Source organism: Macaca nemestrina, chromosome 13, assembly GCF_043159975.1.
Source record: "Macaca nemestrina isolate mMacNem1 chromosome 13, mMacNem.hap1, whole genome shotgun sequence".
Classification (NCBI taxonomy): Eukaryota; Metazoa; Chordata; class Mammalia; order Primates; family Cercopithecidae; genus Macaca; species Macaca nemestrina.
In genome coordinates, this window is record NC_092137.1 from 61530524 (window position 1) to 61556003 (window position 25480).

General features: G+C 36.4%; 1 protein-coding gene across 5 annotated transcripts in view; it reads right to left on the minus strand.

Annotated features, from left to right (window-relative positions):
* The window catches only part of LOC105465104 (ubiquitin specific peptidase 34), a 286477-nt gene that overhangs the window by 103657 nt on the left and 157340 nt on the right, over positions 1-25480 (minus strand). For all 5 annotated transcript variants that reach the window (XM_024787781.2, XM_071076772.1, XM_071076771.1 and 2 more), the window contains exons 26-34: positions 23332-23458; positions 23088-23235; positions 13967-14067; positions 13565-13774; positions 9086-9211; positions 7482-7604; positions 7269-7352; positions 5717-5803; positions 997-1197 (exon numbers count right to left, since the gene is read on the minus strand). In XM_024787781.2, the coding sequence (XP_024643549.2) occupies positions 997-1197; positions 5717-5803; positions 7269-7352; positions 7482-7604; positions 9086-9211; positions 13565-13774; positions 13967-14067; positions 23088-23235; positions 23332-23458 (1207 nt within the window). The remainder of the gene's footprint in view (positions 1-996; positions 1198-5716; positions 5804-7268; positions 7353-7481; positions 7605-9085; positions 9212-13564; positions 13775-13966; positions 14068-23087; positions 23236-23331; positions 23459-25480) is intronic.

Here is a 25480-nt window from a genome sequence, read left to right on the forward strand (position 1 = left end):
TTACTTTAAGAATACAGTATATAATAGTATTAACATACAAAATATGCATTAACCAACTGTTTATGTTATTGGTAAGGCTTCTGGTTAATAGTAGGCTATTAGTAGTTAAGTTCTGGGGGAGTCAAAAGTTATACACAGATTTTTGACTGTATGGAGGATCAGCATCCTTAACTCCTCTATTTTTCAAGGGCCAACTGTATTTTCTTTCATCTCGAAATCTACCCTCTTATACACTTGTTCTATTACGCTAGGGCTAATATATCAAAAACCAAATTCTTCCTTCACCAGTTGGCTTCCTATTAGGTTGTGCCAGTCTAGGATACTAGAGAGACTCCTTTCTTTTTTCTGTCAGCATTTATCTGAAAGTATTTACCTAGAAGAGACAGGTGGTTGCAGCCTTTGGCTTTTTTAGGCACTCCTAGCACCAGCTTTATCAGGTCGCCTCTGAGAATCTTAGCAGATGAGCATAAGAGCGTAACTGATTTCTCAGAGGCCTAAACCCCAGTTTAAAGGGATCCCTCCTGCAAGCTTCTAAGTTCCTGATGACCCAACCACTTCCCTAATGTTCCACAAGATCTAGGGGTGGTAAATGGCTCCTTATCTGGATTACCTCACCATTCCCTTTTGCTTTTAAAGCCTTGTAACACATACACGTAAAACCGATTCCCTATTTTAAATTACCTATGTTGAAATACCAACTATGGCTTCTGTTTTCATAAATGCACCCTCAAAGTATATAAATTACTGGGTCCAAATAATAAATTCAGTCTCACAGATATTAAAATGGCACATGATTCATTTCTGCATTCTGGATGATAAAATGAAAAGCATTACTGCTTCATAATCACTACTGCTTTAAAACAATGCCATCAGTTTGGCTGTCAGGTTAAGTCACAGTAATCTAGAATACATTTCTTAAGCATTAGCATATTTCTTCAGTTTATAAAAATAAATGGAATTCATCACTACAATTAAACATTAACTTCTGCGCTTTACCTCTGTTAATCGTGGTATATGAAGACCCTTAGCATGATCACCAGCAGCCTTCCTTGATTTGCCTGGCCAGGTTCTTTTCCTATGGCTTTCCGCTATACCAGACCAGGCGAAGACATCATGATAAGCTAAATCCAAATCGGAGGGATCTACTGCAAACTGGCATATTAACTTCAGCAAGCAAGCAAGACAGTCTAGCTGCCACTGTAAATGAAAAGAAATGGTCATTTCCCTATTTCCATTAATTTAGAATGGCCATTATACAATCCTGAGATTAGAAGACCAGAAAATAAAAAATTATAGCTAGTACTTAATCACATACTATAAAAATTTTGCTGCTCAAATATTATGGTCAGTAATAATTCAATCTTATAAAAATGAAGAAAAATTATCTAGAAATAAAGAGGGTATACAAGATGTATTTAATGAAATGGAAATGACACTTTCATTTCTTTAATGAAGGCATCATAAAAATGTATATAATAGAGAGCTACGAGATTTTTGAAAAACATACTGCTCATAATTTAGATTTTTTTTTTAAATTAAAATGATGTCAAGGATATTACTTATCAGTAAAATTAACTGAGAAACAAAGTATTCTATGCTGTTTCTCCACAAAAGTGGCACAGACTCTTAAAATTTAGGGACCAAAGCAATTCTTAGTAATTCTAGAAAATAATTCAAACGAAAATCTTGCACTTTCCACGACCACATTAAAAACAAACATTTATTTTAAAATTTGTTTTAAATATTGTTTAGTATGTATAAAAAATAATATTTACAGCTGACTGGAAGCTCAATTTTAATAACTTAGTGTACTTTCTTTAATTAGAATATCACTTATGTACAAGATGAAAGTTTCACAGCTTTTTCTTCAATAGCTCTTAACCTCCTGCTTTCCTGATTCCACTGCCAAATATATTCCTATACAAATATACCAGGAAACAGTACTTTCTTCCTGCAATAATAGCAATACCATATTACTGAACTAAAAGAAAGATAGCAAGATAATTCAGACAGAAAAAAAGTCTTTTCAACAAATTGGTGCTACAAAAACCAAACAGCCGTATGAAGAAGGAAAAAAATTCAATACTGCACACACAAAATGCAAAATGTATCATTATAGAACTAAATGTAAAAGAAGACTATAAAACTTACAGAAAGCAGAGGAGAAAAGTCTTTGTGACCATAGAACAAATATTTGTAGACTGGATACAAATTTCATTAAAATTAAAACCTCTCCCCTAAAAGATACTGTCAGTACAATGAAAAAGTAAGCCATAGCATGTGTGTGGGGCTTGTCCCCATACATACATCAGAGAAAGACTTCTCCATAATGTTTAAGGGAAAAGACCATCTCACAACTATATACTAAGACGTTTCACAAAAGAAGATAAATACACAATCAACAAACACACAACATAATGCTAAACATCATTAGTAATGAGGGAAGGACAAGTGAAGCCACCGTGAGATAACACTACTATATCCACTAGAATAGCTCCAATTTTAAAACCCTGGCCATATCAACTTCTGACAAGGATGTGAAGTAAATGAAATTCTCATATGTTGCATAGTACAACTGTTTTGGAAAACAGTTTGGCAGCTTCTTACAAGGTTAATCTTCCACTCACCATATTATTTAGCAATTTCATTACTTGGCATTAATCCGAGAGATAAAAACATACATATACCAAATGACCTGCATGTGAATGTTTACAGAAGCTTTATTTGTAATAACCCAAAACTACAAACCACTCAAATGTCAATAGGTAAGCAGATAAATGAATTGTGGTATACCTATACAACGAATACATTACTCAGCAATGAAAACGAACCAACTACTAATACACATTTAACAACCTCAAAAAGCATTCTGAATAAAAGCAGCCAGATACAAAAGGGTACATATTGCACTGATCCAATTACATGAAATTCTATAAAATGAAAATCTCACCTATTGTAACAGAAAGCAGAGAAAGAAAAATTAATAGCAAAACTGCAGGACGGAACTTTTTAATAGAAATATTCTTTATTTGGATGTTAGAGCATTAAACATTTTTCAAATCTCACTCTTTAAAATGAGTGCATTATTTATTACATGAAAAGTATACTGCAACCTCACATCATATGCAAAAATTAACTTAAAATGGACCAAAGACTTAAAAAAGTAAGAGCTAAAACCATAAACCTCTTAACAGAAAACAGAGTCATCAATCTCTGCATAAGGGGATTAGGTAAGTTTTGTAGATACAACACCAAAAGGACAAGCACAAAGGAAAACAGACACTAGACTTCATCAAAATTAGAAATGTTTGTAAATCAATGGATAGCCTCTAGAAAGGGAAAAAGGCAACCCATATAATGGGAGAAAACATTTGCAAATCACATGCACTGTAAGGAATCAGTATCTGAAATACATAAGGAATTCTAACAAATCAACAAAAAGACAACCCAATTAAAAGTGGGTAATGGATGTGAATTGACATTACTCGAAAGAAAAACAAGTGGCCAATAAGCACATGAAAAGATGTTCAACCTCATTAGTCACCAAGGAAATGCAAATCAAAACCACAACTAGGTACCACTTTACACATTAGGATAGCTAAAATAAAAAAGACACTAACAAGTCTTGAAAAGGATGTGGAGAAACTGGAATCCTCACACATTGCTGGCAGAAATGTGAAATGTTGCAGCTCTGGTAAACTGTTTGGAAATTCCTCAAAAAGTCAGAAGTTACCACAGGACCCAGAAATTGCACTCTATACCCAAGGCACCACTGTTTATAACAACATTATTGATAATAGCCCCAAACTGGAAACAATGCAAATGTTCACCAACTGATCAATCTTCCACTCCCTGGATTCAGCTGTGACTGACCAAACATTTTGCCAAAGATATATGAATGTGTGTGTGTGTATATATATGTACACACACATACATGCATACATGCTTATGAATGGTCAACAGACACATGAAAAGCTGCTCAAGATCCTTAGCACGGGGAAAATGTAAACGTTAGAAATCACAATAAAATACTACTTAAGTATTGGCAAGGTATACCACTCCTAAGCATATGCCAAAAAGAGGTGAAAATGCATTATCCGTGCATAATAAATTCATAAACAAATGCTCCTAATAGTCAAAGTGTAGAAATAACCCAAATGCCTCTCAATTGGTGAATGGATAAACATGTAATATAACTATAAAAAAATGAATTACTGACACTTGCTACTTCCAAGGATGAATCTTGAAAAGAGACTAAGTGAAAGAAACCAGTCACAATGGACGATACATTGTATGGTTTCCATTTATAGGAAATGTCCAGAATGGGCAAATCCACAGAAACAGAAAGCAGACTATAATGGTGTTTGCCCAGGGCTAAAGCGTTTGGGGGGAGGTTTCTTTTGAGGTGATACAATTGTTCTGGAATTAGATGCTGGTCATGGTCAGACAACTTTGTGACTATGGTAAAAACATTGTATTTTGGAGAAGTACATTGATTGCATGTTAACTACATCTCAAAAAAAAATTTAAAGATATACTTCAACTGAACTCATTTGAAAAGGGAAAATAAAAAAAAAAAAAGAAATAAGAACAATCCTGAACTTAGAAGCATTTCATAATATTAAGAGACATGCATCATAAACAGGAAATACCAGTTGACCTGGAAGCAATTTGTTTCCTAGACACGCTTTGCATCTACTTCAGGAAAGTATTCATAATTTCAAGAAAAACAGAGAAAACCTTTAGTGCAGGGGTGTCCAATCTTTTGGCTTCCCAGGGCCACACTGGAAGAACAACTGTCTTGGCCCACATGTGAAATACACTAACACTGATGACAGTTGATGAGCTAAAACATTTAGACGTAAGAGTACCTGATGTCAAATCATTACACTTGACTCCTAGGTTCGAAGGCAATTCAAAACAAAACAAAACAAACACAGGAACTAAGAAAATACTTGAATTCAATGTTTGATAATGCTAAACTGTTTTGGGATGGAAGCAAATGGAATGTCCTTCACATTGAGTTTGAAACTGACCTGTGCAGTTTTGTATATCATTATGCAGATTTAAATATTCTACAAGCAATTTTATTTTCATATAGTACTTCTTCAAATCACAGTGGTAGAGAAACATTTTTTTTAATTTCCATTTTTTCATGCAAGTTCACAGAAAAAAAAATTCCACTTTGTTGAGGACCAATACTTTTATCAAGTATTATAAAAATACAGAAACGACGTCTAACTGCTATAAAAATTTCTAGAGGTTTACTCTCAATTTCTGTATCCATCTTAATGTAAGCCAGTCAACATGGTCTGGAAACACATTTTTTAGTATTACTACTGTAAAGGAAGAAATGATCAAAACAAAATAAAACAAAAAAACAGTTTTTAAAAAAAACTAAGATGTAAACCAAATTTTTAAAAAGCAACCAAACTTTATATAAATATTAATATATAATTCATCAACCTAAAGGAAACATGTTTATGAACTGGCCAGAGTTTAGAGTAATTAATTTTATCATAAGAATTTTTAATACAGTTAACATGAAAAATGCTTATTCCATAATTAATCAAACTGTATTTTTAAATTCATTTCTGCTATATTCCATACTTCATTATAATGAACTATATGGCAAAAGCTATACTTGCTGATGAAATGGAAGTGTATCAAATGCGGTAACTACTGTAACTAGTTGAAACAGTAAATTTGCACTTACCACCGTCCATGATTCCTGCTCTTTAGGCTCTAGAATTCCAGAATTAAAAATTTCTAGTAACTGTTGAAGCCCTCCAGCAGCAACAAACTGTAGGCAATTATGAAAGTAATAGTAAGAGAAAAGCAGATACATAATGCAATAATGCTTGTTGATTCAGTAACTGGATATGTAAAATATTACACATCTTTTATTTACACTATATTCCTTCATTTAAATTACCAAAATAATTTCTATACAAAACAATAAGATAGAGACTACTTTCAAGAATTTAAGGGTGGGTGCAATGGCTCATGCCTGCAATTCTAGCACTTTGGGAGGCCAAAGCCAGAGGATGGCTTGAGGCTAGGACTTTGAGACCAGCCTAGGCAACTTAGGAAGACCTCATCGCTACAAAAAGTAAAAAAATTGGCCAGGTATGGTGGCTGGTGCCTACAGTTTCAGCTACTAGGGAGGCTGAGGTAGGAGGATCACTTGAACCCAAGAGGTCAAGGCTGCAGTGAGCCATGATCATGCCACTGCAATCCAGCCTGCGTGACAAGGTGAGACCCTGTCTCAAACAAAACACAATAAAACAAACAAGAATTTTTAAAAAGATACACTTGAGGCCGGGCGCAGTGGCTCACGCCTATAATCCCAGCACTTTGGGAGGCTGAGGCGGGCGGATCACGAGGTCAGGAGATCGAGACCATCCTGGCTAACAAGGTGAAACCCCGTCTCTACTAAAAATACAAAAAATTAGCAGGGTGTGGTGGCGGGCGTCTGTAGTACCAGGTACTTCGGAGGCTGAGGCAGGAAAATGGCATTAAACCGGAAAGCGGAGCTTGCAGTGAGCAGAGATCGCGCCACCGCACTCCAGCCTGGGTGACAGAGTGAGACTCTGTCTCAAAAAAAAAAAAAAAAAAAATATATATATATATATATATAAATATAAATAAAGTAAATATATATATATATACACACACACACACAGACACACACACACATGAAAAAGGCTATGTCTTCGTATTCCATTAGCCATTTAGTCCTAGACACTGGGATGTCCTCACAGTATCTTTTTTTGCTGCCCAGGCTGGAGTGCCGTGGTGCGATATCGGCTTACTGCAACCTCCACCTCCTGGATTCAAGTGATTCTCCTGCCTCAGCCACCTGGGTATCTGGGATTATGGGCGACGTGCTACCACACCCAGCTCATTTTTGCATTTTTAGTGGAGATGGGTTTTACCATGTTGGCCATGTTGGTCTCAAACTCCTGACCTCAAGTGATCCATCCGTCTCAGCCTCCAAAAGTACTGGATTACAGGCGTGAGCCACCATGCCAGGCTTCTCACAGTATTTCGACATAGGGAAAATCAGAGCTAAAAATAGGAGCACCAAGGCATTAAATAATCTCAGTTTACATTATTGCAACTTAAAGTAATACATAATTTTTAAACTATGCTTTGTTTTAATAGTATTATTAGTTTAAAAACAATGAAGAATTATAGTATGCACTTTTGAAAAACCGGAGATAAATTATTTTTATCAATACATTGAAAAACACATATGATCAAACCTTGCAACTCCAGGAATTTTTACTATTTTCCACTTGATCCTCACTTGAATCATCTGAATCTGGATAAAGATCACTGTAACTTCCCTATGAGAAAGGCAAAAAAAGAAGGCAGAATGGCGGAAGAAAAAATTATTCTAGAATGGAAAAGACATTACAGAATTTTGCTCCACAGAAAATACAAACATTTAATGATAATAACGGAAATGCAATTACCGTTGACTCTCTCCTTATTCTTCTATTAGGTTTTCCCAGTGCTTCAATAATTTCCAGAGCATACAATAGCTTGTGGGCGCTCTTAATTTTGAGAAGTTCTTTCCAATTAAATCCATCATTACTCTTAAATTAGAAAAACATGTTTCTCAAGCCAACTTACTCAGGGAACACAAAAAAGAAAAACTTTAAACAAACTGACACTACATAAAAACTTAAAATATTATATATACTTTGAAACATTAAAACATATGAAGACTAGTTATATAACTGGTACAAATGGTATGCTTAAAACATTATTCATTAAATTTTCTGAAAATAAAACTAATAAAATTAATATACAAACAGCAGCATGGGGAAATAATGAACTGTTAATCTTCCCAATTAAAAGAAACAACATTGTAGTCTAGTTGAGTGGGTAAACTGAAGATGGTGATGAATTAAACGTCTGTACTTAATAGTTACAACTACATATTTAAAAGTCATACAAATATATGAACTCAGGAACATTGCTGTTTTCTACTATCAATTCATGAAATAATGTAATTCACACTTAATGTGCATCTTTGAAATGCTATTACTAGTGCTACTGTAAGTCATCATTTGGTATTTTCAAGAGCCCATCTTCTTGACTTCCAAGTCATGTGAGATACTGGATCTCCCAAAATCACATGATAATGTTCCAAATCCTAGAATTTGCATAACATTAGGACATTTGCTTTTTCATTCATCCTACAGGAGTTCTTTTGGAGATCTCCTCAAATAAACTACTTATTACATAAATTTTAAAAACAGTCTTTAAGCCAGGAGCAGTGGCTCATGCCTACAATCCCAGTACTTTGGGAGGCTGAGGTGGGCAGATCATTTGAGGTCAGGAGTTAGAGATCAACTTGGCCAAAACAGTGAAACCCTGTCTTTACTAAAAATACAAAAATGAGCTAGGCATGGTGGCACACGCCTATGGTCTCAGCTACTGGGGAAGGCTGGGGGAGGAAGGATCACTTGAGCCCTGGTGGCTGTGGCTGCAGTGAGCTGAGACCACGCCACTGTACTCCAGGCTGGGTAACAGAGTGAGACCATATCTCAAAAATAAATAAATAAATAAATAAATAAAAACAGTCTTTAATGTTAAAGACTTTACAAAGATACCCAACACACGTGAGGTGGTATCCATATGGAAAAAAAATTACCACACACATATTAAATTTATTTGCCTCATTTTCTCCAATTCCGTCAGTTAATTTGTATAAGCATACAAAACAAACATTGATGCACGTCATTTCACCTCGGTGTATTTTCTTTAAACATTACTTTTGTTACTAAGAGCAAAAAACAGTATTAAAAGCATACTGTAATATGATAAAACACTAATATAAAATGTCAACAATTTTAGAAAACATCTTCATCTTGCATTCAGCCTATGTTATTCACCCTCACTAAATAAACAAATGAACATTAAAATGAAGTGGCAATTTTTACCTATTATATGGGTTAAAAACTATATTCAGATTTACTAAGGGTACGTCAACAGGCAACCTTCTACACTATCAATAGGAATATAAACTGGCAACAGCCTCTAGGAGAGTAAACAGATTTTGTGGCCTCACCTGCTCATCTGAGATGTTCTGGAATGCCATCAACATATTAGGACATGTAGGAAGAAGCATCAGTAGCTCCCAGACCCGCCTAGACAGATTTTCTGCATGAAGATGAAGTTCTTCACATCGTAAGCTCTACACAAATAAGAACAACTGCTTTATCAAAACAGATCAGAAAAAAGTTTTAAGTTCAAATTTGTGTGTAAAAATATTATCAAATTTGCTAATATTTTTAGTCTTTTTGAAAAGTGAGAAATGCAACATTTCTTATATGATACATAATATTTGAGAAAATTAATAGTCAAGCAGTGTTTTTTCAACTTCTTACTGAACATTTTTCTAGAAAAGCTTTCCTCTAAGACTGATGATGTTCCTCAGGAAACTTTTGAAATAAAAGTGAAAACATCTGTCTAAAGGCCATTCTAACAAATTTCAATATGACTATCATCTATTTCCATTTTGCAGGTCACTATTCTAAGCACAACAAAGACTTGATGAATTAAATCCTTGAACTTCCATTTAGGAAAAGAGCCTATCTGTTTCTCTTATTTTGCTAATCTAAACTTCATTTTTCAGTCTCAGATAGGCAGACATTAAGAAGAAAGCAAACGATTTTAGAGACCTATAAGATTTTCTTCCATTACCATTTGTTAAATCTGAGTTCAGAAACTTGCTAAGGCAAGAATAAGTTAAATAATGTCTCAAAAACCATTTAGGAAATAGGCAATTAAAAAAAATTAAAAGTACCACCCTGAGAGGTAAAAAGAGTAAAAACTAAATTGACAGTTTTGGTATTTTCCACGGAGTATAAATTTATTACTACTGCTACTATCATAGTGATTCTTTGGTATAATATGGTCTAGGGATATTCTATAAGCCTATAAAAAGAAACGTAGTTCTTTTGGTATAATGGCAGAAAGATGGTATACTTTGATGGCAAGGAAATCTTTTTTTTTTTTTGAGACAGAGTTTCGCTCTTGTTGCCCAGGCTGGAGTGTAATGATTCAATCTCAACTCACTGCAACCTCTGCCTCCCAGGTTCAAGTGATTCTCCAATGTCAAGGAAATCTTAGAAAGTTTCAAGGTAAATTTGGTCTTTCACAAGCTTGATGAACAAAGAGAAGCAACCCTTGAGTAACACTGGCGCTTTACTTGAGGAAATGGCCCTCAGTTCTTCAATAAAATGACTCATCATTCCTTTGTAAATAACCATTAAAAAGAGAGAAATATTGAACTCTATGCAAAAAAGGATTTGAAGGAAAAATATCTTCCAAGTGTGCATAACTATGTTCTTCTATGACTGAAAGTCTCATGAGACATACACAGTAAAGATACTTTATTTTTTCTTTTTTGTGTAACTCTCATCAGGGCCAAACAAAGAATCAAAGAATCCCTGTATCAACCTGTCAAAAATAAGATTCAATACAGTATCTGCGGCTGGGCGCAGTGTCTCCCACCTGTAATCCCAGCACTTTGGGAGGCCGAGGCAGGAGGATCACGAGGTCAGAGATCGAGACCATCCTGGCTAACACAGTGAAACCCTGTCTCTACTAAAAATACAAACAAAACTCGCTGGGCATGGTGGTGTGCACCTGTAGTCCCAGCTACTCAGGAGGCTGAGGCAGGAGAATCGCTTGAACCTGGGAGGTGGAGGTTGCAGTGAGCCGGTATCACATCACCACACTCCAGCCTGGAGGACAGAGTGAGACTCTGTCTAAAAAAAAAATCTGCTAAAACAATGAAATGCTTTCCCTTTGGTTTAAGCCTCACTACTCAGAATAACGTAACAGCCTATTAACATAATAGCCCAGAATCTCTTATCACTGGTCCTGGTTTTCTCTACTATACCCTCCACACAAACATCTAAATTGTTTCTAAAAGCCCAGAAAAGAGCGCATTTTGCTGCTTAAAGCCAGCCATAATGATGGATTTAAAAAAAAATCATTTAAGGTCCTTTTGTGATATAGGTTACAGTCAACCTTTCTGTCCTAATACTTAAATTACACTATGCTCATATTCCCAGTTCCTCAAACATGTCATTTGCTTTCTTAATGAAGAAAATCTGTAATGCTTTTCTCTTCACTCTTATCAGTAGCTGGACCCAATTTGAACAACTCCTCTTTTGAAAAAGCCTTCTGCAAAATTTTTGTCCCCCCCTCTCATTATTCCCCTAATACATGGAACAGAACACCAGCACTAGGTGAGAAAACAGAGGTTTCATGGGCACCTATTAATGATTATTTTGCTTGAAAAAACAATGGAGATTTCTAGGGAATTTAAGAATGTACCATCATGTGAGAAACTGAGGTATAAGAAATAGAGGGCTCAATGGCAGCCCACTGCATCCATGATCAAATACATCATGGAAATGGGAAGAAGTCACTTAACAATCTTGGGGAAGAAAGAAAGAATACTAGCCTAACACAGAGAAAACCATCAGAATACCACCATTTTACCTGCCTCTAAATCTCAAAATTGTAATTTACTGCATAAGCTACTTGAATACATGAAAATATCTTAGAAGCAGCCCGTTTAAAGGCATTGTTTTAAAAGTCAGTGGATTGAATATGGCTCCTTTAGGTGATGTCATACACATTCTTGCCTCTGAATGCCATCTTCAGGCTGGGCACAGCAGCTTATGCCTATGATCCCAGCACTTTGGGAGGCTGAGGTGGGAGAATGGCTCGAGACCAAGGTTTGAAACCGACCTGGGCAACAGAGAGAGACCATGTCTACAAAACAATTAAAAAATTAGCCAGGCACACTGGCACGCACCTGGAGTTCCACCTATGCAGAAGGCTGAGGCAGCAATCGCTTCAACCTGAGAGATCAAGGCTATACTGAGCTATGATCATACCACTGCACTGCAGCCTGGGTGACACACCAAGACTGTCTCTCACAAAAAAATAAAATAAAATAAAATAAATGGGACCTTTATAGTGATAACCCACAAACCATTTTTCTAGACTGTACCTTTTCTCTGAGCTCCATACTTACATATCCAAGTGATTACCTGACATCTCTACTTGATATCCCTCAGGAATCCATCTATCCTTCAGTTCAAATGGAATCTCCCCACCCCGTTGCACAGACCAGAAACCCAATGCCATTTCTGTCTTCCTTCTCCTCTTCATTCCCTACTCCTAAAACCCAAAACACCACCAAGTGATGCTTTGACCTGTTGTCCATTTATTTCCACTGCTGCCATCCTATTCCAGGGCAACTCCTTCCTGGACTTGCACATCAAATGCTTTACTGACTTTGTTATTTTTGCCAAAGAAACTTACTAGGTATATTAGGTATCAGGTATAAAACAAAAATCAGAACATGTGTTTATTCTCTGCTTAAAATCTTTTAATGATGTCCACTTTGAGTAAAATGGAAATGACTCACAATGATACAAAAGGTTTACATTATTTTGCTCTGCCTACCTTTCCAATTTCTTTCCTCTCATTCTACTCTCCCATCCTCTTCCACATTCTCCTTTCTAGCTGTAACAATTCCTAAACCTGCCTAACTCCTTTTATCAAGCATTTCCCCAGAAACCCTTTCTCCAGATTACTCTATCCAGACCATATCTCATCTTTCTAACTGGCTTTTCATCCTTCTAGCTCAGATTATATACAGTCTCCCTCAGAGAGCCCTTTCTAGACCAAAGTATTATAAACAATAATTTGATTAAAACAGTATGCCTACATCACGTTAGGTACTTAAATAGTTAACTAACAAATAAATGGTTCTTAATTTTACCTTTTGTTTTTGTTTTTGTTTTGAGGTGGTGTCTTGCTCTGTTGTCCAGGCTGGAGTATAGTGGCACAATCTCAGCTCACTGCAACCTCTGCCTCCTGGATTCAAGCGACTATCCTGCCTCAGCCTCTGGAGTAGCTGGGATTACAGGCGCGTGCCACCATGCCCAGCTAATTTTTGTATTTTCAGTAGAGACGGGGTTTCACCATGTTGGTCAGGCTGGTCTTGAATTCCTGACCTCGTGATCTGCCCATTTCAGCCTCCCAAAGTGCTAGGATTACAGGCATGAGCCACTGCACCCAGCCCAATTTTACTACTCTTAAAAGATTACTGAGGGCCAGGCACAGTGGCTCATGCCTGTAATCCCAGCAATTTGGGAGGCCGAGGTGGGTGGATCACAAGGTCAGGAGTTCAAGACCAGCCTGAACAGCATGGTGAAACCCCATCTCTACTAGAAATACAAAAATTAGCCGGCTGTGGTGGCACACACCTGTAATCCCAGCTACAAAGGAGGCTGAGGCAGGAGAATGGCGTGAACCCGGAAGGCGGAGCTTGCAGTGAGCTGAGATCATGCCACTGTACTCCAGCCTGGTTAACACAGTGAGACACCGTCTCAAAAAAATAAAAGAAAAGTGAGAAAATTGTATTTTATAACATTTTATAATCTATAGTTGTATTAAAGTTACTATATCCTCTCAAAAGAGAGACAAAACAAGATTTGTGAAAATGAAACATAGTCACCTCACTATCATCCACTGCTACTTTTCCTGAGGGTGGTTTAAATGATGCAAGCATCTCTAATAAATCAAAAAGAGTAGTTAAATGAGGTTCCTGTAAAAGCAAAAGCATTGGAATGTTGTCCTTCTGAGGGGGTGGGAGGCAAGACGCTGGCAGCTGAACACCTTCCCCTTTCCGCTCTCTCCTTGGTGCACCCAAAGATACAAATACCATCTATAAAAAACAGGAAAAAAAATTTATGCAGATCAAGCTTTTGGTTTAATAAAACAATGAATCTGAAGTATAAAATCACTTAGAATTTTAATATAACAAAAGTAATAAGAGCTGTTTTTAAACTACATGTGACTATTCAACTGATGATTATAAACAGATCATTAAAACTCAAACCACGTTTTATATATGTACCTGCATATCCTTAAAACCAAGCTCATGAAGTGCTTTTTCATCATAATCTGTTGTTAACTCGTGTCCAGATGAAATCATCCTGACAGGTCCCATGAGGCCTCCTTAAAAGCAGCAGAACATAGAAATGAATTTGTTTATAAGAATTAACTTATTTACTGATAAGAATATGTAGTTGTAGCAATTAATCACACTACACGTAAAGCTTAAATGTAATTCCAACCCTCCAGATCCAAGGTAAAGAGAGAAAACTCAATAGATTAAGCATAGACATTTCTAGAATGCACTAAGTCCTTTTTGCGGCCTACACCTTCAACTTCATTTCCCACCAGCTTCCCTACCTCACACTATGTTCAGTCAACTGGCCTCCTTGCCCTTTCTTGAAAATACCAAGTATATTACGACCTCAAGGACTAAGATTCCTCTCCAGGAATTCAAGATACTTATTTTCTCACCTCTTTCAATTCTCTCATCTAATGGGAGCTTTCGCTTTACCACCCAATCTAAAAGCTTCACTTCACCATTAACCCTTTATTCTGCTGTATCTTTCTTTAAAGCACTTGTTAACACCTCATATTTGTTATCTGGGAAGGGAAGGAGAAAAAAAGACAGAAGCAAAGGAAAAAGGGAAAGAAAAACAGAAAGAAAAAAAAAAGGAAAGGAAGAATGACAAATTCCCAGTTCCACAAGGGCAGAGGTTGTTTTATTCACACATGCATTCCCGGCACTAAAATGGAGAACACATTCAAATTAAGTAATGTATAATGTACAAGTTTTTTGGGGGAAAGAAACGATTACAGCACGAAAAGTAAGCAAAATTAAATGTCTGATGAATAATTTAAACTTTAAAACTATTGCTAAATTTCATTCAATACAGAAAAACTCCACTGGACACCAATTACTTTCAAGAAAAATGAGTGTAAGGTTATTGCTTTTTATAATGACATATAACATTTTAAAATTACCTTTCCCTTCACATAAAAAAGGTCTGTGGAAAAAATATTTCAAACACAGAGAAGGAATATGTTTTTCTCCCAAGAGGAGTCATATTGGCAATTTGCCTTAAGCACAATTTTTTTATAACTAAATTGCTAATCATTGTGTAGCTAAATCTATGATTCTTTCCCTTTCTCATTATTTCTAGCCCTCAATCTTGGCCCTTGAAATGGTTTGACAAACAATCCTATTTTCTTCTAAATTTTCCTACCATTTGTTAATGCAGATATGACATTTTAAACATATCCTAAATATTAGAAGGGGTTTTTCTTTCCCCAAACTGAACAAGTCATATGACTGATTTTCGATATCCATTCTGTATCATTTAACTAACAATTCCCACACCAAAATCGTATTATGGTTTAAATGTTTATATAGCTAGTACAGAAGTTCAACTTTCTATTATCCTTGAGTTTTTCTCCCAGAACTTTTTTGTTCTTTTTCCTTTTTTTTTGTAAAGTACCAATTTACTGACCTCCCAGAACTTCTAATATTGCTTAGTTTATTCATATAGATAACTTCACCATAATTTCATCAAATTTTAAACAAAAATTACATCGGAATTTTTTTTTTTTTTTTTTTTGAGACGGAGTCTCGCTCTGTAGCCCAGGCTGGAGTGCGGTGACACGATCTCGGCTCACTGCAAGCTCCGCCTCCCGGGTTCACGCCATTCTCCGGCCTCAGCCTCCCGAGTAGCTGGGACTACAGGCGCCCGCCACCTCGCCCGGCTAGTTTTTTGTATTTCTTAGTAGAGACGGGGTTTCACCGTGTTAGCCAGGATGGTCTCGATCTCCTGATCTCGTGATCCACCCGTCTCGGCCTCCCAAAGTGCTGGGATTACAGGCTTGAGCCACTGCGCCCGGCCCGGAATTTTTGATAGAACATGTTAAAAAATAAATTTACCTAACATTTTTACAATATTCTGTACAGAGGCATGCTATTTCAATTTACTCAGCAGTTCAATTACCTCAAAAAGTTTTATTCTCACATTTTACAAAGACCTCATAATATCATAATTTTCTTTTTTTTTTTTTTTTTTTTGAGACACTCTGTCACCCAGGCTGGAGTGCAGTGGCTCAACCTCAGCTCAGTGCAACCTCTGCCTCCTGGGTTCAAGCAATTCTCCAGTCTTGGCCTCCTGAATACCTGTGACTACAGGCGTGCACCATCACACCTAACTAATTTCTGTGTTTTTAGTAGAGACGGGTTTGACCATGTTGGCCAGGCTGGTCTCGAACTCTTGACCTCAAGTGATCTGCCTGCCTCGGTCACCCAAAGTGCTGGGATTACAGGCATGAGCCACCACGCCCAGCCAGAATATCATAACATTTAAAAATTGCTATTGTATACTTGATTTCTTAGTGCCCGATTCATCATGTTGCTCACAAATTATAACTGAATAATCTAATAGCTATACTTTTTTACAGTATATTTTATTCATTTTTTATTATTTATTTTATTGATTTATTGATTTTTATAAATTTATTATTTTTTATGTTATAAATTTGTATCGTTTTGTATCATACAAAACTAAAAGAAAAGTAAATGCTTATAAAGCAGCGTGTTCATTAAGAAAAGCTTTGGCTACTGGATAGACAGAAATTCTGTATTAAACTTTTTTTTTTTTTTTTGAGATGGAGTCTCGCTCTGTCACCTAGGCTGGAGTGCACTGGCACTATCTCGGCTCACTGCAAGCTCCGCCTCCCGAGTTCACACCATTCTCCTGCCTCAGCCTCCCAAGTAGGTGGGACTACAGGCGCTCGCCACCACGCCCGGCTAATTTTTTGTATTTTTTAGTAGAGATGGGGTTTCACCGTGTTAGCCAGGATGGTTGGTTTCGATCTTCTGACCTCATAATCTGCCCACCTCGGCCTCCCAAAGTGTTGGGATTACTGGCGTGAGCCATTAATACTTTGGTAATTTTTTTTTTTTTTTTTTTTTTTTAAAGACAGAGTCTCGCTCTGTCACCCAGACTGGAGTGCAGTGGCATGATCTCGGCTCACTGCAACCTCCACCTCCCGGGCTTAAGCGATTCTCATGCCTCAGCCTCCCAAGTAGCTGGGATTACAGGTGCACACCACCAGGCCCAGCTAATTTTTATATTTTTAGCAGAGACAGGGTTTTGCATGTTGGCCAGGCTGGTCTTGAACTCCTGACCACAAATGATCCACCTGCCTCAGCCTTAAAGCCTTGGGATTACAGGCATGAGCTACCGTGCCTAGCAAAGCTTTGGTAGATTTTTATTAAATGTCTAACTTGGTGAGACAATTAAATGTAATTATTAATATTTGCAATATTAAAACACTTAGTCATGATTAATTGCTACTCTAATTAAGCATGCATAACTTTGTTCCAAAAGTTATGCAATGACTAGCATTTTATTTAGCATAATGGCCTGTATTTGATGTGAGATAGGCCAATATTCTGTGTGTTAATGACAAGTGTTATGGTCTGAACATATGTGTTCCCCAAATTCGTATGTCGAATCCTAATTATCAAGGTGATGATATTTTGGAAGTGAGATCTTTCAGAGGTTATTAGGTATTAGGCAGAGTCCTCCATCAATGGGAGTGGTGTCTCTACAAAAGAGGTCCAAAGGAGCTTGCTTCAGCCTTTTACCACATGAAGACACAGCAATAAAGCACCATCTATGAGAAAGCTGTCACTAGACACTGAATCTGCCGGCACCTTGATCTTGGAATTCCCAGGTTCCAGACCATGAGAAATAAATTTCCTTTGTTTATAAGCTACCCCGTTTATGGTATTTTTATATAGCACACTGGATGGACAATGACAACACATTAATGTTGACTATCATGGCTGAATTGGATTTTATAATACATTGAGCTGCTTTCTATCTTTTATTACTTTTGAGAAGATCTTTTTAACATAAGAGCTACTTATTCCTTATCAGTTCTAAACAGAATTTTTACCTTTTTAAAAAAATTAATGTTTCAAGACAAAATGAAATCTTAAAAACTCTTGATTTCTAATTGAATACTGAAAACACACATGTAATTTTTCCCTTTACAACTCCAATAAAATAAATTTTAAAAATTTTACAGAGATAGGACGGGTGTGGTGGCTCACGCCTGTAATCCCAGCACTTTGGGAGGCCGAGGTAGGTCGATCATGAGGTCAAGAGTTCGAGACCAGCCTGGCCAGTATGACGAAACCCTGTCTCTACCAAAAATACAAAACTTAGCAGGGTGTGGTGGCATGCACCTGTAGTTGCGGCTACTTGGGAGGCTGAGGCAGGAAAATCGCTTGAACCCGAAGGCAGAGGTTGCAGTGAGCTGATATCGCGCCACTGCACTCCAGCCTGGGCAACAGTGCGAGACTCAAGGAAAAAAAAAAATTTACAGACATAAACTGACAAGGAGAAAAAAAGGAGATCGTACCAATAAAGTTTGCAAGGTGACCATGAAATAAACTCGTGATGAACAGTAAGCCCCAAAAAAAGATACATCACAAAAAGATTTAGCGTAAGAGTAAGATTAACATCTAACCCTCACACACAAAAAACAAAAGGAAGAAAGAAAAGGAACAGTACCTCAGAAATATGCAACACCTTAACCAACAGCCTAGAAACATTATAGGCTCAGAAATTAAAAGGGTAAGGAGAGAAGAAAAAGAGAAAAAAATGAAGCACTATATAATTGCTAACCTTTTCTAAGTTTGATAAAAGTTATAAACTCACAGATCTGAGAAGGTAAACTAAACCCAGATCTCAAACACAAAGGCACACTCATAATCAAAATGCTGAAAATCAATGTTAAAGAAAAAGCTTTATATCCTTTTTCTTTCCTCCATCGTCGGCTTTTTTTTTTTTTTTTTTTTTTTGAGACGGAGTCTCGCTCTGTTGCCCAGGCTGGAGTGCAGTGGCCGGATCTCGGCTCACTGCAAGCTCTGCCTCCCGGGTTCACGCCATTCTCCTGCCTCAGCCTCCCCAGTAGCTGGGACTACAGGCGCCCGCCACCTCGCCCGGCTAGTTTTTTGTATTTTTTAGTAGAGACGGGGTTTCACCGTGTCAGCCAGGATGGTCTCGATCTCCTGACCTCGTGATCCGCCCGCCTCGGCCTCCCAAAGTGCTGGGATTACAGGCTTGAGCCACCGCGCCCGGCCCATCGTCGGCTTTAAAGGACAAAAGATAAGGAAAGCCACCGACTCAGGTCACAAACTTTGCAAGCCAAATAATAACAGAACAACAATTTTAAAGTTCTGAAAGAGGATAAAAAAACCTCATGACCTAGAATTCGATGTCCAGTGAAACTACCCATCAACAATGAAGGCAAAATAAACATTTTTAAATAAACTTTTTTCTAGACAAACAAAAGCTTGAGAAAATTTGTCACCAGAACACCTAGCGTACAAAGCTTTAACGGAAGTTTATTAGAAGGAAGGGGAAGAGGTCCGGCGCAGTGGGTCACCCCTGTAATCCTAGGACTTTGGGCGGCAAGGTGAGAGAATCGCTTGAGCCCAGGAGTTCAAGACCAGCCTGGGCAATATGGCAAAACCCTGTCTCTACAAAAAATACAAAAATCAGCTGGGCATGATGGCTGGCACCTGTAGTCCCAGCTACTCAGGAGACTGAGGTGGGAGGATCACCTGAGAACGGGAGGTTAAGGCTGTGGTGAACTATGATTATGCCACTTCACTCCAGCCCGGGTGACAGAGTGAGACCCTGTTTCAAAATAATAAATAAATAAAAGTAAAATAAAATAACAGAAAGAAAGGTGGAAAAGAAACCAAAGAGAAACTCAGATCTATGCACAGGAATGCAAAGTGTCAGAAGTGCTAAATATGTGCTAAAAAAGAAACTGAAGAGATGGGACAAATAGAAAATATTTACATTGAATGTAAATAATCTAAACACTAAAATGTAGACACCAACAGAATGAACCAAAAAAAGCAAAATTCAACAATTAAGCAAAATGTTAATCTCAAAAAGGTATTTCAACTTTAAAAATAGGCATATTTTTTCAGAGAAAAAAGAGCTCTTAGATATTGAAAGTATGACAGTAGAAATGAAAAACTCAGTAGAAAGACTGCAAAATAATATTGAGAACATCTCTCAGGAACTTGAGTTAAAACTTATAAAAAGAAACATAGAAACTAGGGAGAGTCTTAAAGACAAAACATCTAGATAATGGATATGCTCCATAAAGAGAGAAAATGATAAAACAGAAGACAAGAAATCTATGAACCATTTCAAGAAAATTTCTCCAAACTGAAAATTATAATCTGCCAAACTGAAAGGGCCCAACGCTAAATACCTAAATATGTAAATACTGAGGAAAACCCATCACAATCACTGAAAAAAGACCTATACTCAGGTCCAGAACACTAAGAAAAAAGTGAAGACTGATTAATGTCTACAAGAAAAAATACTGCATGTTAGCTGGGCATGGTGGCTCATGCCTGTAATCCCAGCACTTCGGGAGGCCTAAGTGGGCAGAAAGTTTGAGCTCAGGAGTTTGAGACCAGCCTAGGCAACGTGGTGAAAACCTGTCTCTACTAAACATACAAAAAATTAGCCGGGAATGGTAGCACCTGCCTGCAGCCCCAGCTACTCAGGGGGCTGAGGTGGGAGAATCACTTGAACATGAAGGTTGCAGTAAGCCATGATCATGCCACTGCACTCCAGCCTGGGTGACAGAGGGAGACTATCTCAAAAAAAAAAAAAAGACATACTGTATGTAAAAAATATCAGAAATCAGAATGGCTTCAGAATTCAACAGCAACAATGAAAGCAAGAAACAATGGAGAAGCACCTCTAAAATTCTGCAACAAAATTATTTCCAACTTAAAATTCTATACCCAGCTAATTTATCATTTGGGTATGAAAACATGAGATACATATTATTAATCATGCAAGGAATAAAAAACATTACCCCGACAATCTTATCACAAGAAACCACTGAATAGAACACTCTCTTGTATTCCAGAAACACACACACACAGAGTCAACCAGTAACGAGAAAGGTATGGATAATGGAAACAGAATACCCAACATAGGAGAGAAGAGAATCACCAGAAGGATGATAAAAGATATCACACAATGACTGCTGTGCACCAAATTTGGAGGACAATTAGTAAGATCAGTATGACTTTGGAGAAACGCATTGAGGGTTATCATGACCAAGACCCCTGCTGCCACTGTACTATCTTCTCTATGTTACAAAAGAATGGACAATGAACCTGGTCCAGATTCTTATCTGTATGTGGACCGTCTTTACCAAGTGCTAGGGAGGTTCCTGCTCTCACCTCCATGTACTACTGCTTGAATCAGTAGAGGACATTCATTTCATCCTACAGAAGAAATTCTGCTTTGACCTACTCCTGAGAGTTACTGTAGATCATGAAGAGCTTAGAAAAAGAAAATACAAATTCTATGAAAACATTTCTGTTGGATATTCCAGTATTTTTATCAACATTATAGCAATAGGATATGTCTTAACTGTGCTGAGACATATACTTGAGAACTTTCCCACTGATATCCCCAAATTAGGCTATACATATCTGTAGGGAAGGTTTATAACTTGTCATCTTCTGCAATCCTGTATCTAATAGTAGCCATATGTCCCTTTTTCTTTATCCACTAGGTTTGTGGTTGCTAAACTGTTTCACAAAACTAAATAAAAACACATACATGGAGGTAAGGCTATAAACAACACTAAAAAAAAAATTCAAAAATCAAGACAGTGTTAAGGAGAAGTGGAAATTATGTTATTGGGTAGGGACACAACGGTAGCTTCTACTAACGTTCCAGTTCTTAACCTGGATGGTAGGTACATGGATTTTCACTTTATTATTTTCATACACTTTACACACACTACATTTCAACCTAATGAAAGTAGATACATTTGGATTCAGAAATTCCATAATGAGGTATTTATCCAACATACATGAAATAATGTAGAGACAAAGATATTCTCTGTCACATTGTAACAGCAAAATAATGAAAACAATCTAAATGTCCATTCGTAGAGAACAGGGAAAATGAAGCAAGTTATTACTATATAGTGAACTACGCAGATCTCAAAAAGAATGAGGTAACTTTCTACATGAACTAACATGAAGTGTTTTCTAAGATAATGATACGCCCTACAAGCAAACAGAACAGTAAAGATGGAATTCCACCATTTGTGTTTTACATATACGTGTGTGTGTGTGTGTGTGTGTGTGTGTGTGTGTGTGTGTGTGTGTGTGTATATATTCTTACGTTATATCTTGGTATCTCTGGAAAGAGATCAGAAACATACATTAGGAGAAATATATATATATATATATTAGGCCTATGTGAAAAATTTCTTAAGATACTTTTGGTAGGCAAGGAGAGATGCACAGGTAGGACATGAAGGTGTGTTATTTTTATATACTCAGAAAAAATGAAAATGAAATATATGAAAAAAACTGTTGGGTTAAAGTGGATGAGTAGTATATGGAAATTTAAATTTACCAAAAATTCCCAAATTGCTTATGAAATAAATTTCAAGAATTATTTTATGATCACATCAGAAGTCTAAAATAGAATTTTTTGAGAAACAAAAGAATTTTTTGCAAATAGCATCTGAAGCAACTCTCAACAGCTTCTTATCTAAGAATGAATGGTACTAAAGGGAGGGGAGGGTAAGGGAAGCCATGAACATGGACGGTGAACCTTCAAAGTAAAACTTCAAAGTTGCTACTTTGGTTTGAATTTTTTTGTTCTCTCTGAAAACTCATATTGAACATTCGTCTCCAATGCAACAGGTTTTAGAGGTGGGGCCTTTGGAGAGGCCATGAATGAATTAATGACATTATAAAAGGGTCTGATGGAGGGAGTCTGTTCCTTTTTCACCCTTTCACCCTCTGCCTGTGAGGAGGCAGCATTCAAGCTGCCACTTTGAAAGCAGAGAGGAGCCCTCACCAGATGCTGGTACCTTGATCTTGGACTTTCCAAATTCTGTTCTTTACCTAGTTTGTAGTATTGTCATAGCAACACAAGACAAACCAAGACAGTTGCTATATGATACAACCAAGAAAAGAAAAAAGAGAAGAGAGAAAAGAGAAAGAAAAAGAAAGAAAAAAAGAGAAAGAAAGAAAGAGAGAAAGAGAAAGAGAAAATTTGAATTGAAGGGCTTACCAGGAAACTCTCCTTTTCGGTTGCTTTGACCAAACTCCTGAAGCTGAGCTTGTTGGTTTATTTGTTCTTTCTGTAAATTTTCATACCAATGAGTTACTTCAGCCCTAAGATCTGCTACCTGGTCACTAGGATACATTTCAATAGTCATCTGAAATATGAGATGCAACCAATTTAAAAATACAAAAAGAACATATATTTGACCTGGGAAATGTTATCAACTTCGAAATTAAAACTATGTAAGTACCTTGTCAGGAAGTCCAGCTGGCTGGCATACAACCCTTAGCGGCAGAGACTGTTTGTCACTCAGTGCTTTCAAATGACTACTAATACCAGTGCCTTCAATTTGCCACTGTCTCAGATGATATGCAAACCTAAAACATGACAAAAACAACAAATAGAAAGGATACCATTTTATGCCATTTTAAACCATTTTAATGTTATGCAAGCTTTTATCATCTTACAGACTGGAAAAGTCCAAAAGAAGTTCTAAGTTCGTTCCAATTTATTCTACAGCAACAAATTTAAGTTCAGATTCATCACACTGAATCAAAGCTAAATGCATAATAACAGCTAAGAGCTCCTAACAAAATAGTCACCAAGAGAAATTACTGAGGAAAAAAACAAAATCTCCTTAAGGCCAGTTTTTTTTTTTGTTTTTTTTTTAATAGAGAGAACAGAAATATTAGTAGGAGAGTCAGGGGGAATTAAAAAAAAAAAACAAAAAAAAACTAATCCAGTAAATGAAATAGCAAGCTGTGATTCCTACATTCAGAAGGAAAAAACATATTAAGAAAAATTTTTCAGGGACAGAAACATTCTAGTAATATATACTAACCAGCCTAATAGAATTTGAGAGTCAATTCATGGCTGTTAAAATTATAAAGTGAATTACAAAGACTTGTATTTTAAAGGAAACAGGCACCCAGCATGATAATCACTAAACAATTTTCTAAGTAATTTTCAGACATACCTTTTTTTTTTTTTTTTTTTTTTTTTTAACTAAATTCAGGTACCTGAATCTAATCAGCAACCTAAAACTAATCAGCAAATTCGGAATAGGATAAAAACTGAGGGAATGAATGAACTTGTCTAATTTCCACATGATCTGATGTATGAGCAAAAGAGTAATCTTAAAACAATGTTTCCTGCTACATATTGGAAGACCAGAGTTTCTCCACAGTGGCACTACTGACATTTTAGGCCCAATTAATAATTTGTTGTTATCAGAAGGCAGAGATGAATAGGGGTGAAGGAGGCTATATCTCATGCTCTCATATTCAACAGCATCTCACCAGATACCAACAACATGCTCCCTTGCTGTGATAATCAGAAGTGTCTCCAGGGATTATATACTACATTTTGGGAAACAAAAACATTTCTGGCTGGAACCACTATTTAAGATTATAACTTTATCTCTTTTTAAAAAGAAAACAATTTAAGACATTATTGTTTATTCCCTTAATATACAGAACACAAAAAACAATTCTATTTTTCAATCTACAGATGTTAGGCAATCTTCAATTAATAATAGCACTAAGCACATCAAGAACAAAATTTTGCATGAAAAATACCTAGGTAAATTTTTTTTAACTACTGCTTAGTTTTGTGACTGTTCAATTTTATCCATATCCTAGTTATTCTACTAGTAACAAAACATTTTTATATAAACTATTTAACATCAACATTAACTTTCAGCAAAAACATGAACAAATAAAAAGATATCAAGAACATAATTTTTTTTTCACAACTGAGTTAGAAAAAAATCTGTACATCTGAGAAGGAATTTTTGGACTCAAATTCATTAAATTTACAAAACCACCACTGAACACTCAAAAAACGAGTAATTTTTAAAGACTTAAAGTAAGTACTTATTTTAGACACTGGTAATATTGTGAAAGGACTAAGGGTGTGAATCAACAGGACCTTATTGGTTTGCTGTCTGTAGATCCTATAGCATAGAAAAAATTCTGGAAGTATGGATATCATTAACAGTATCTCCACGAGGAAGACAGCAATTATAGCAGACTTTCATTTTCTACATCACAGTGTAATATCTGAATTTTATAATATGTATTAATTTGAATAAGATACACCACCACATTTGCTCTTTTTAACACTTTATCTTTTTAAGTGGTTAAAGTTATAAGGCAGTATAAAGTTTCTGTGCAAAAAAACGAGTTCCCTTCCACATTCATAAAAAACACAAGGAATTCTTTAAGCGGAATTTCCATGAATTGCCATCTTAATCAAAATAAAGAATTTCATAATGTCCAAATGTTTCAAATCATGGAAGCATGTTATTTATAGGGAACGTATAAAATATCTTTACTATGCAATATTTCTTGATACTTTAAAAATGTCAATAAATATCAATTGTATCACTTTTCAATATC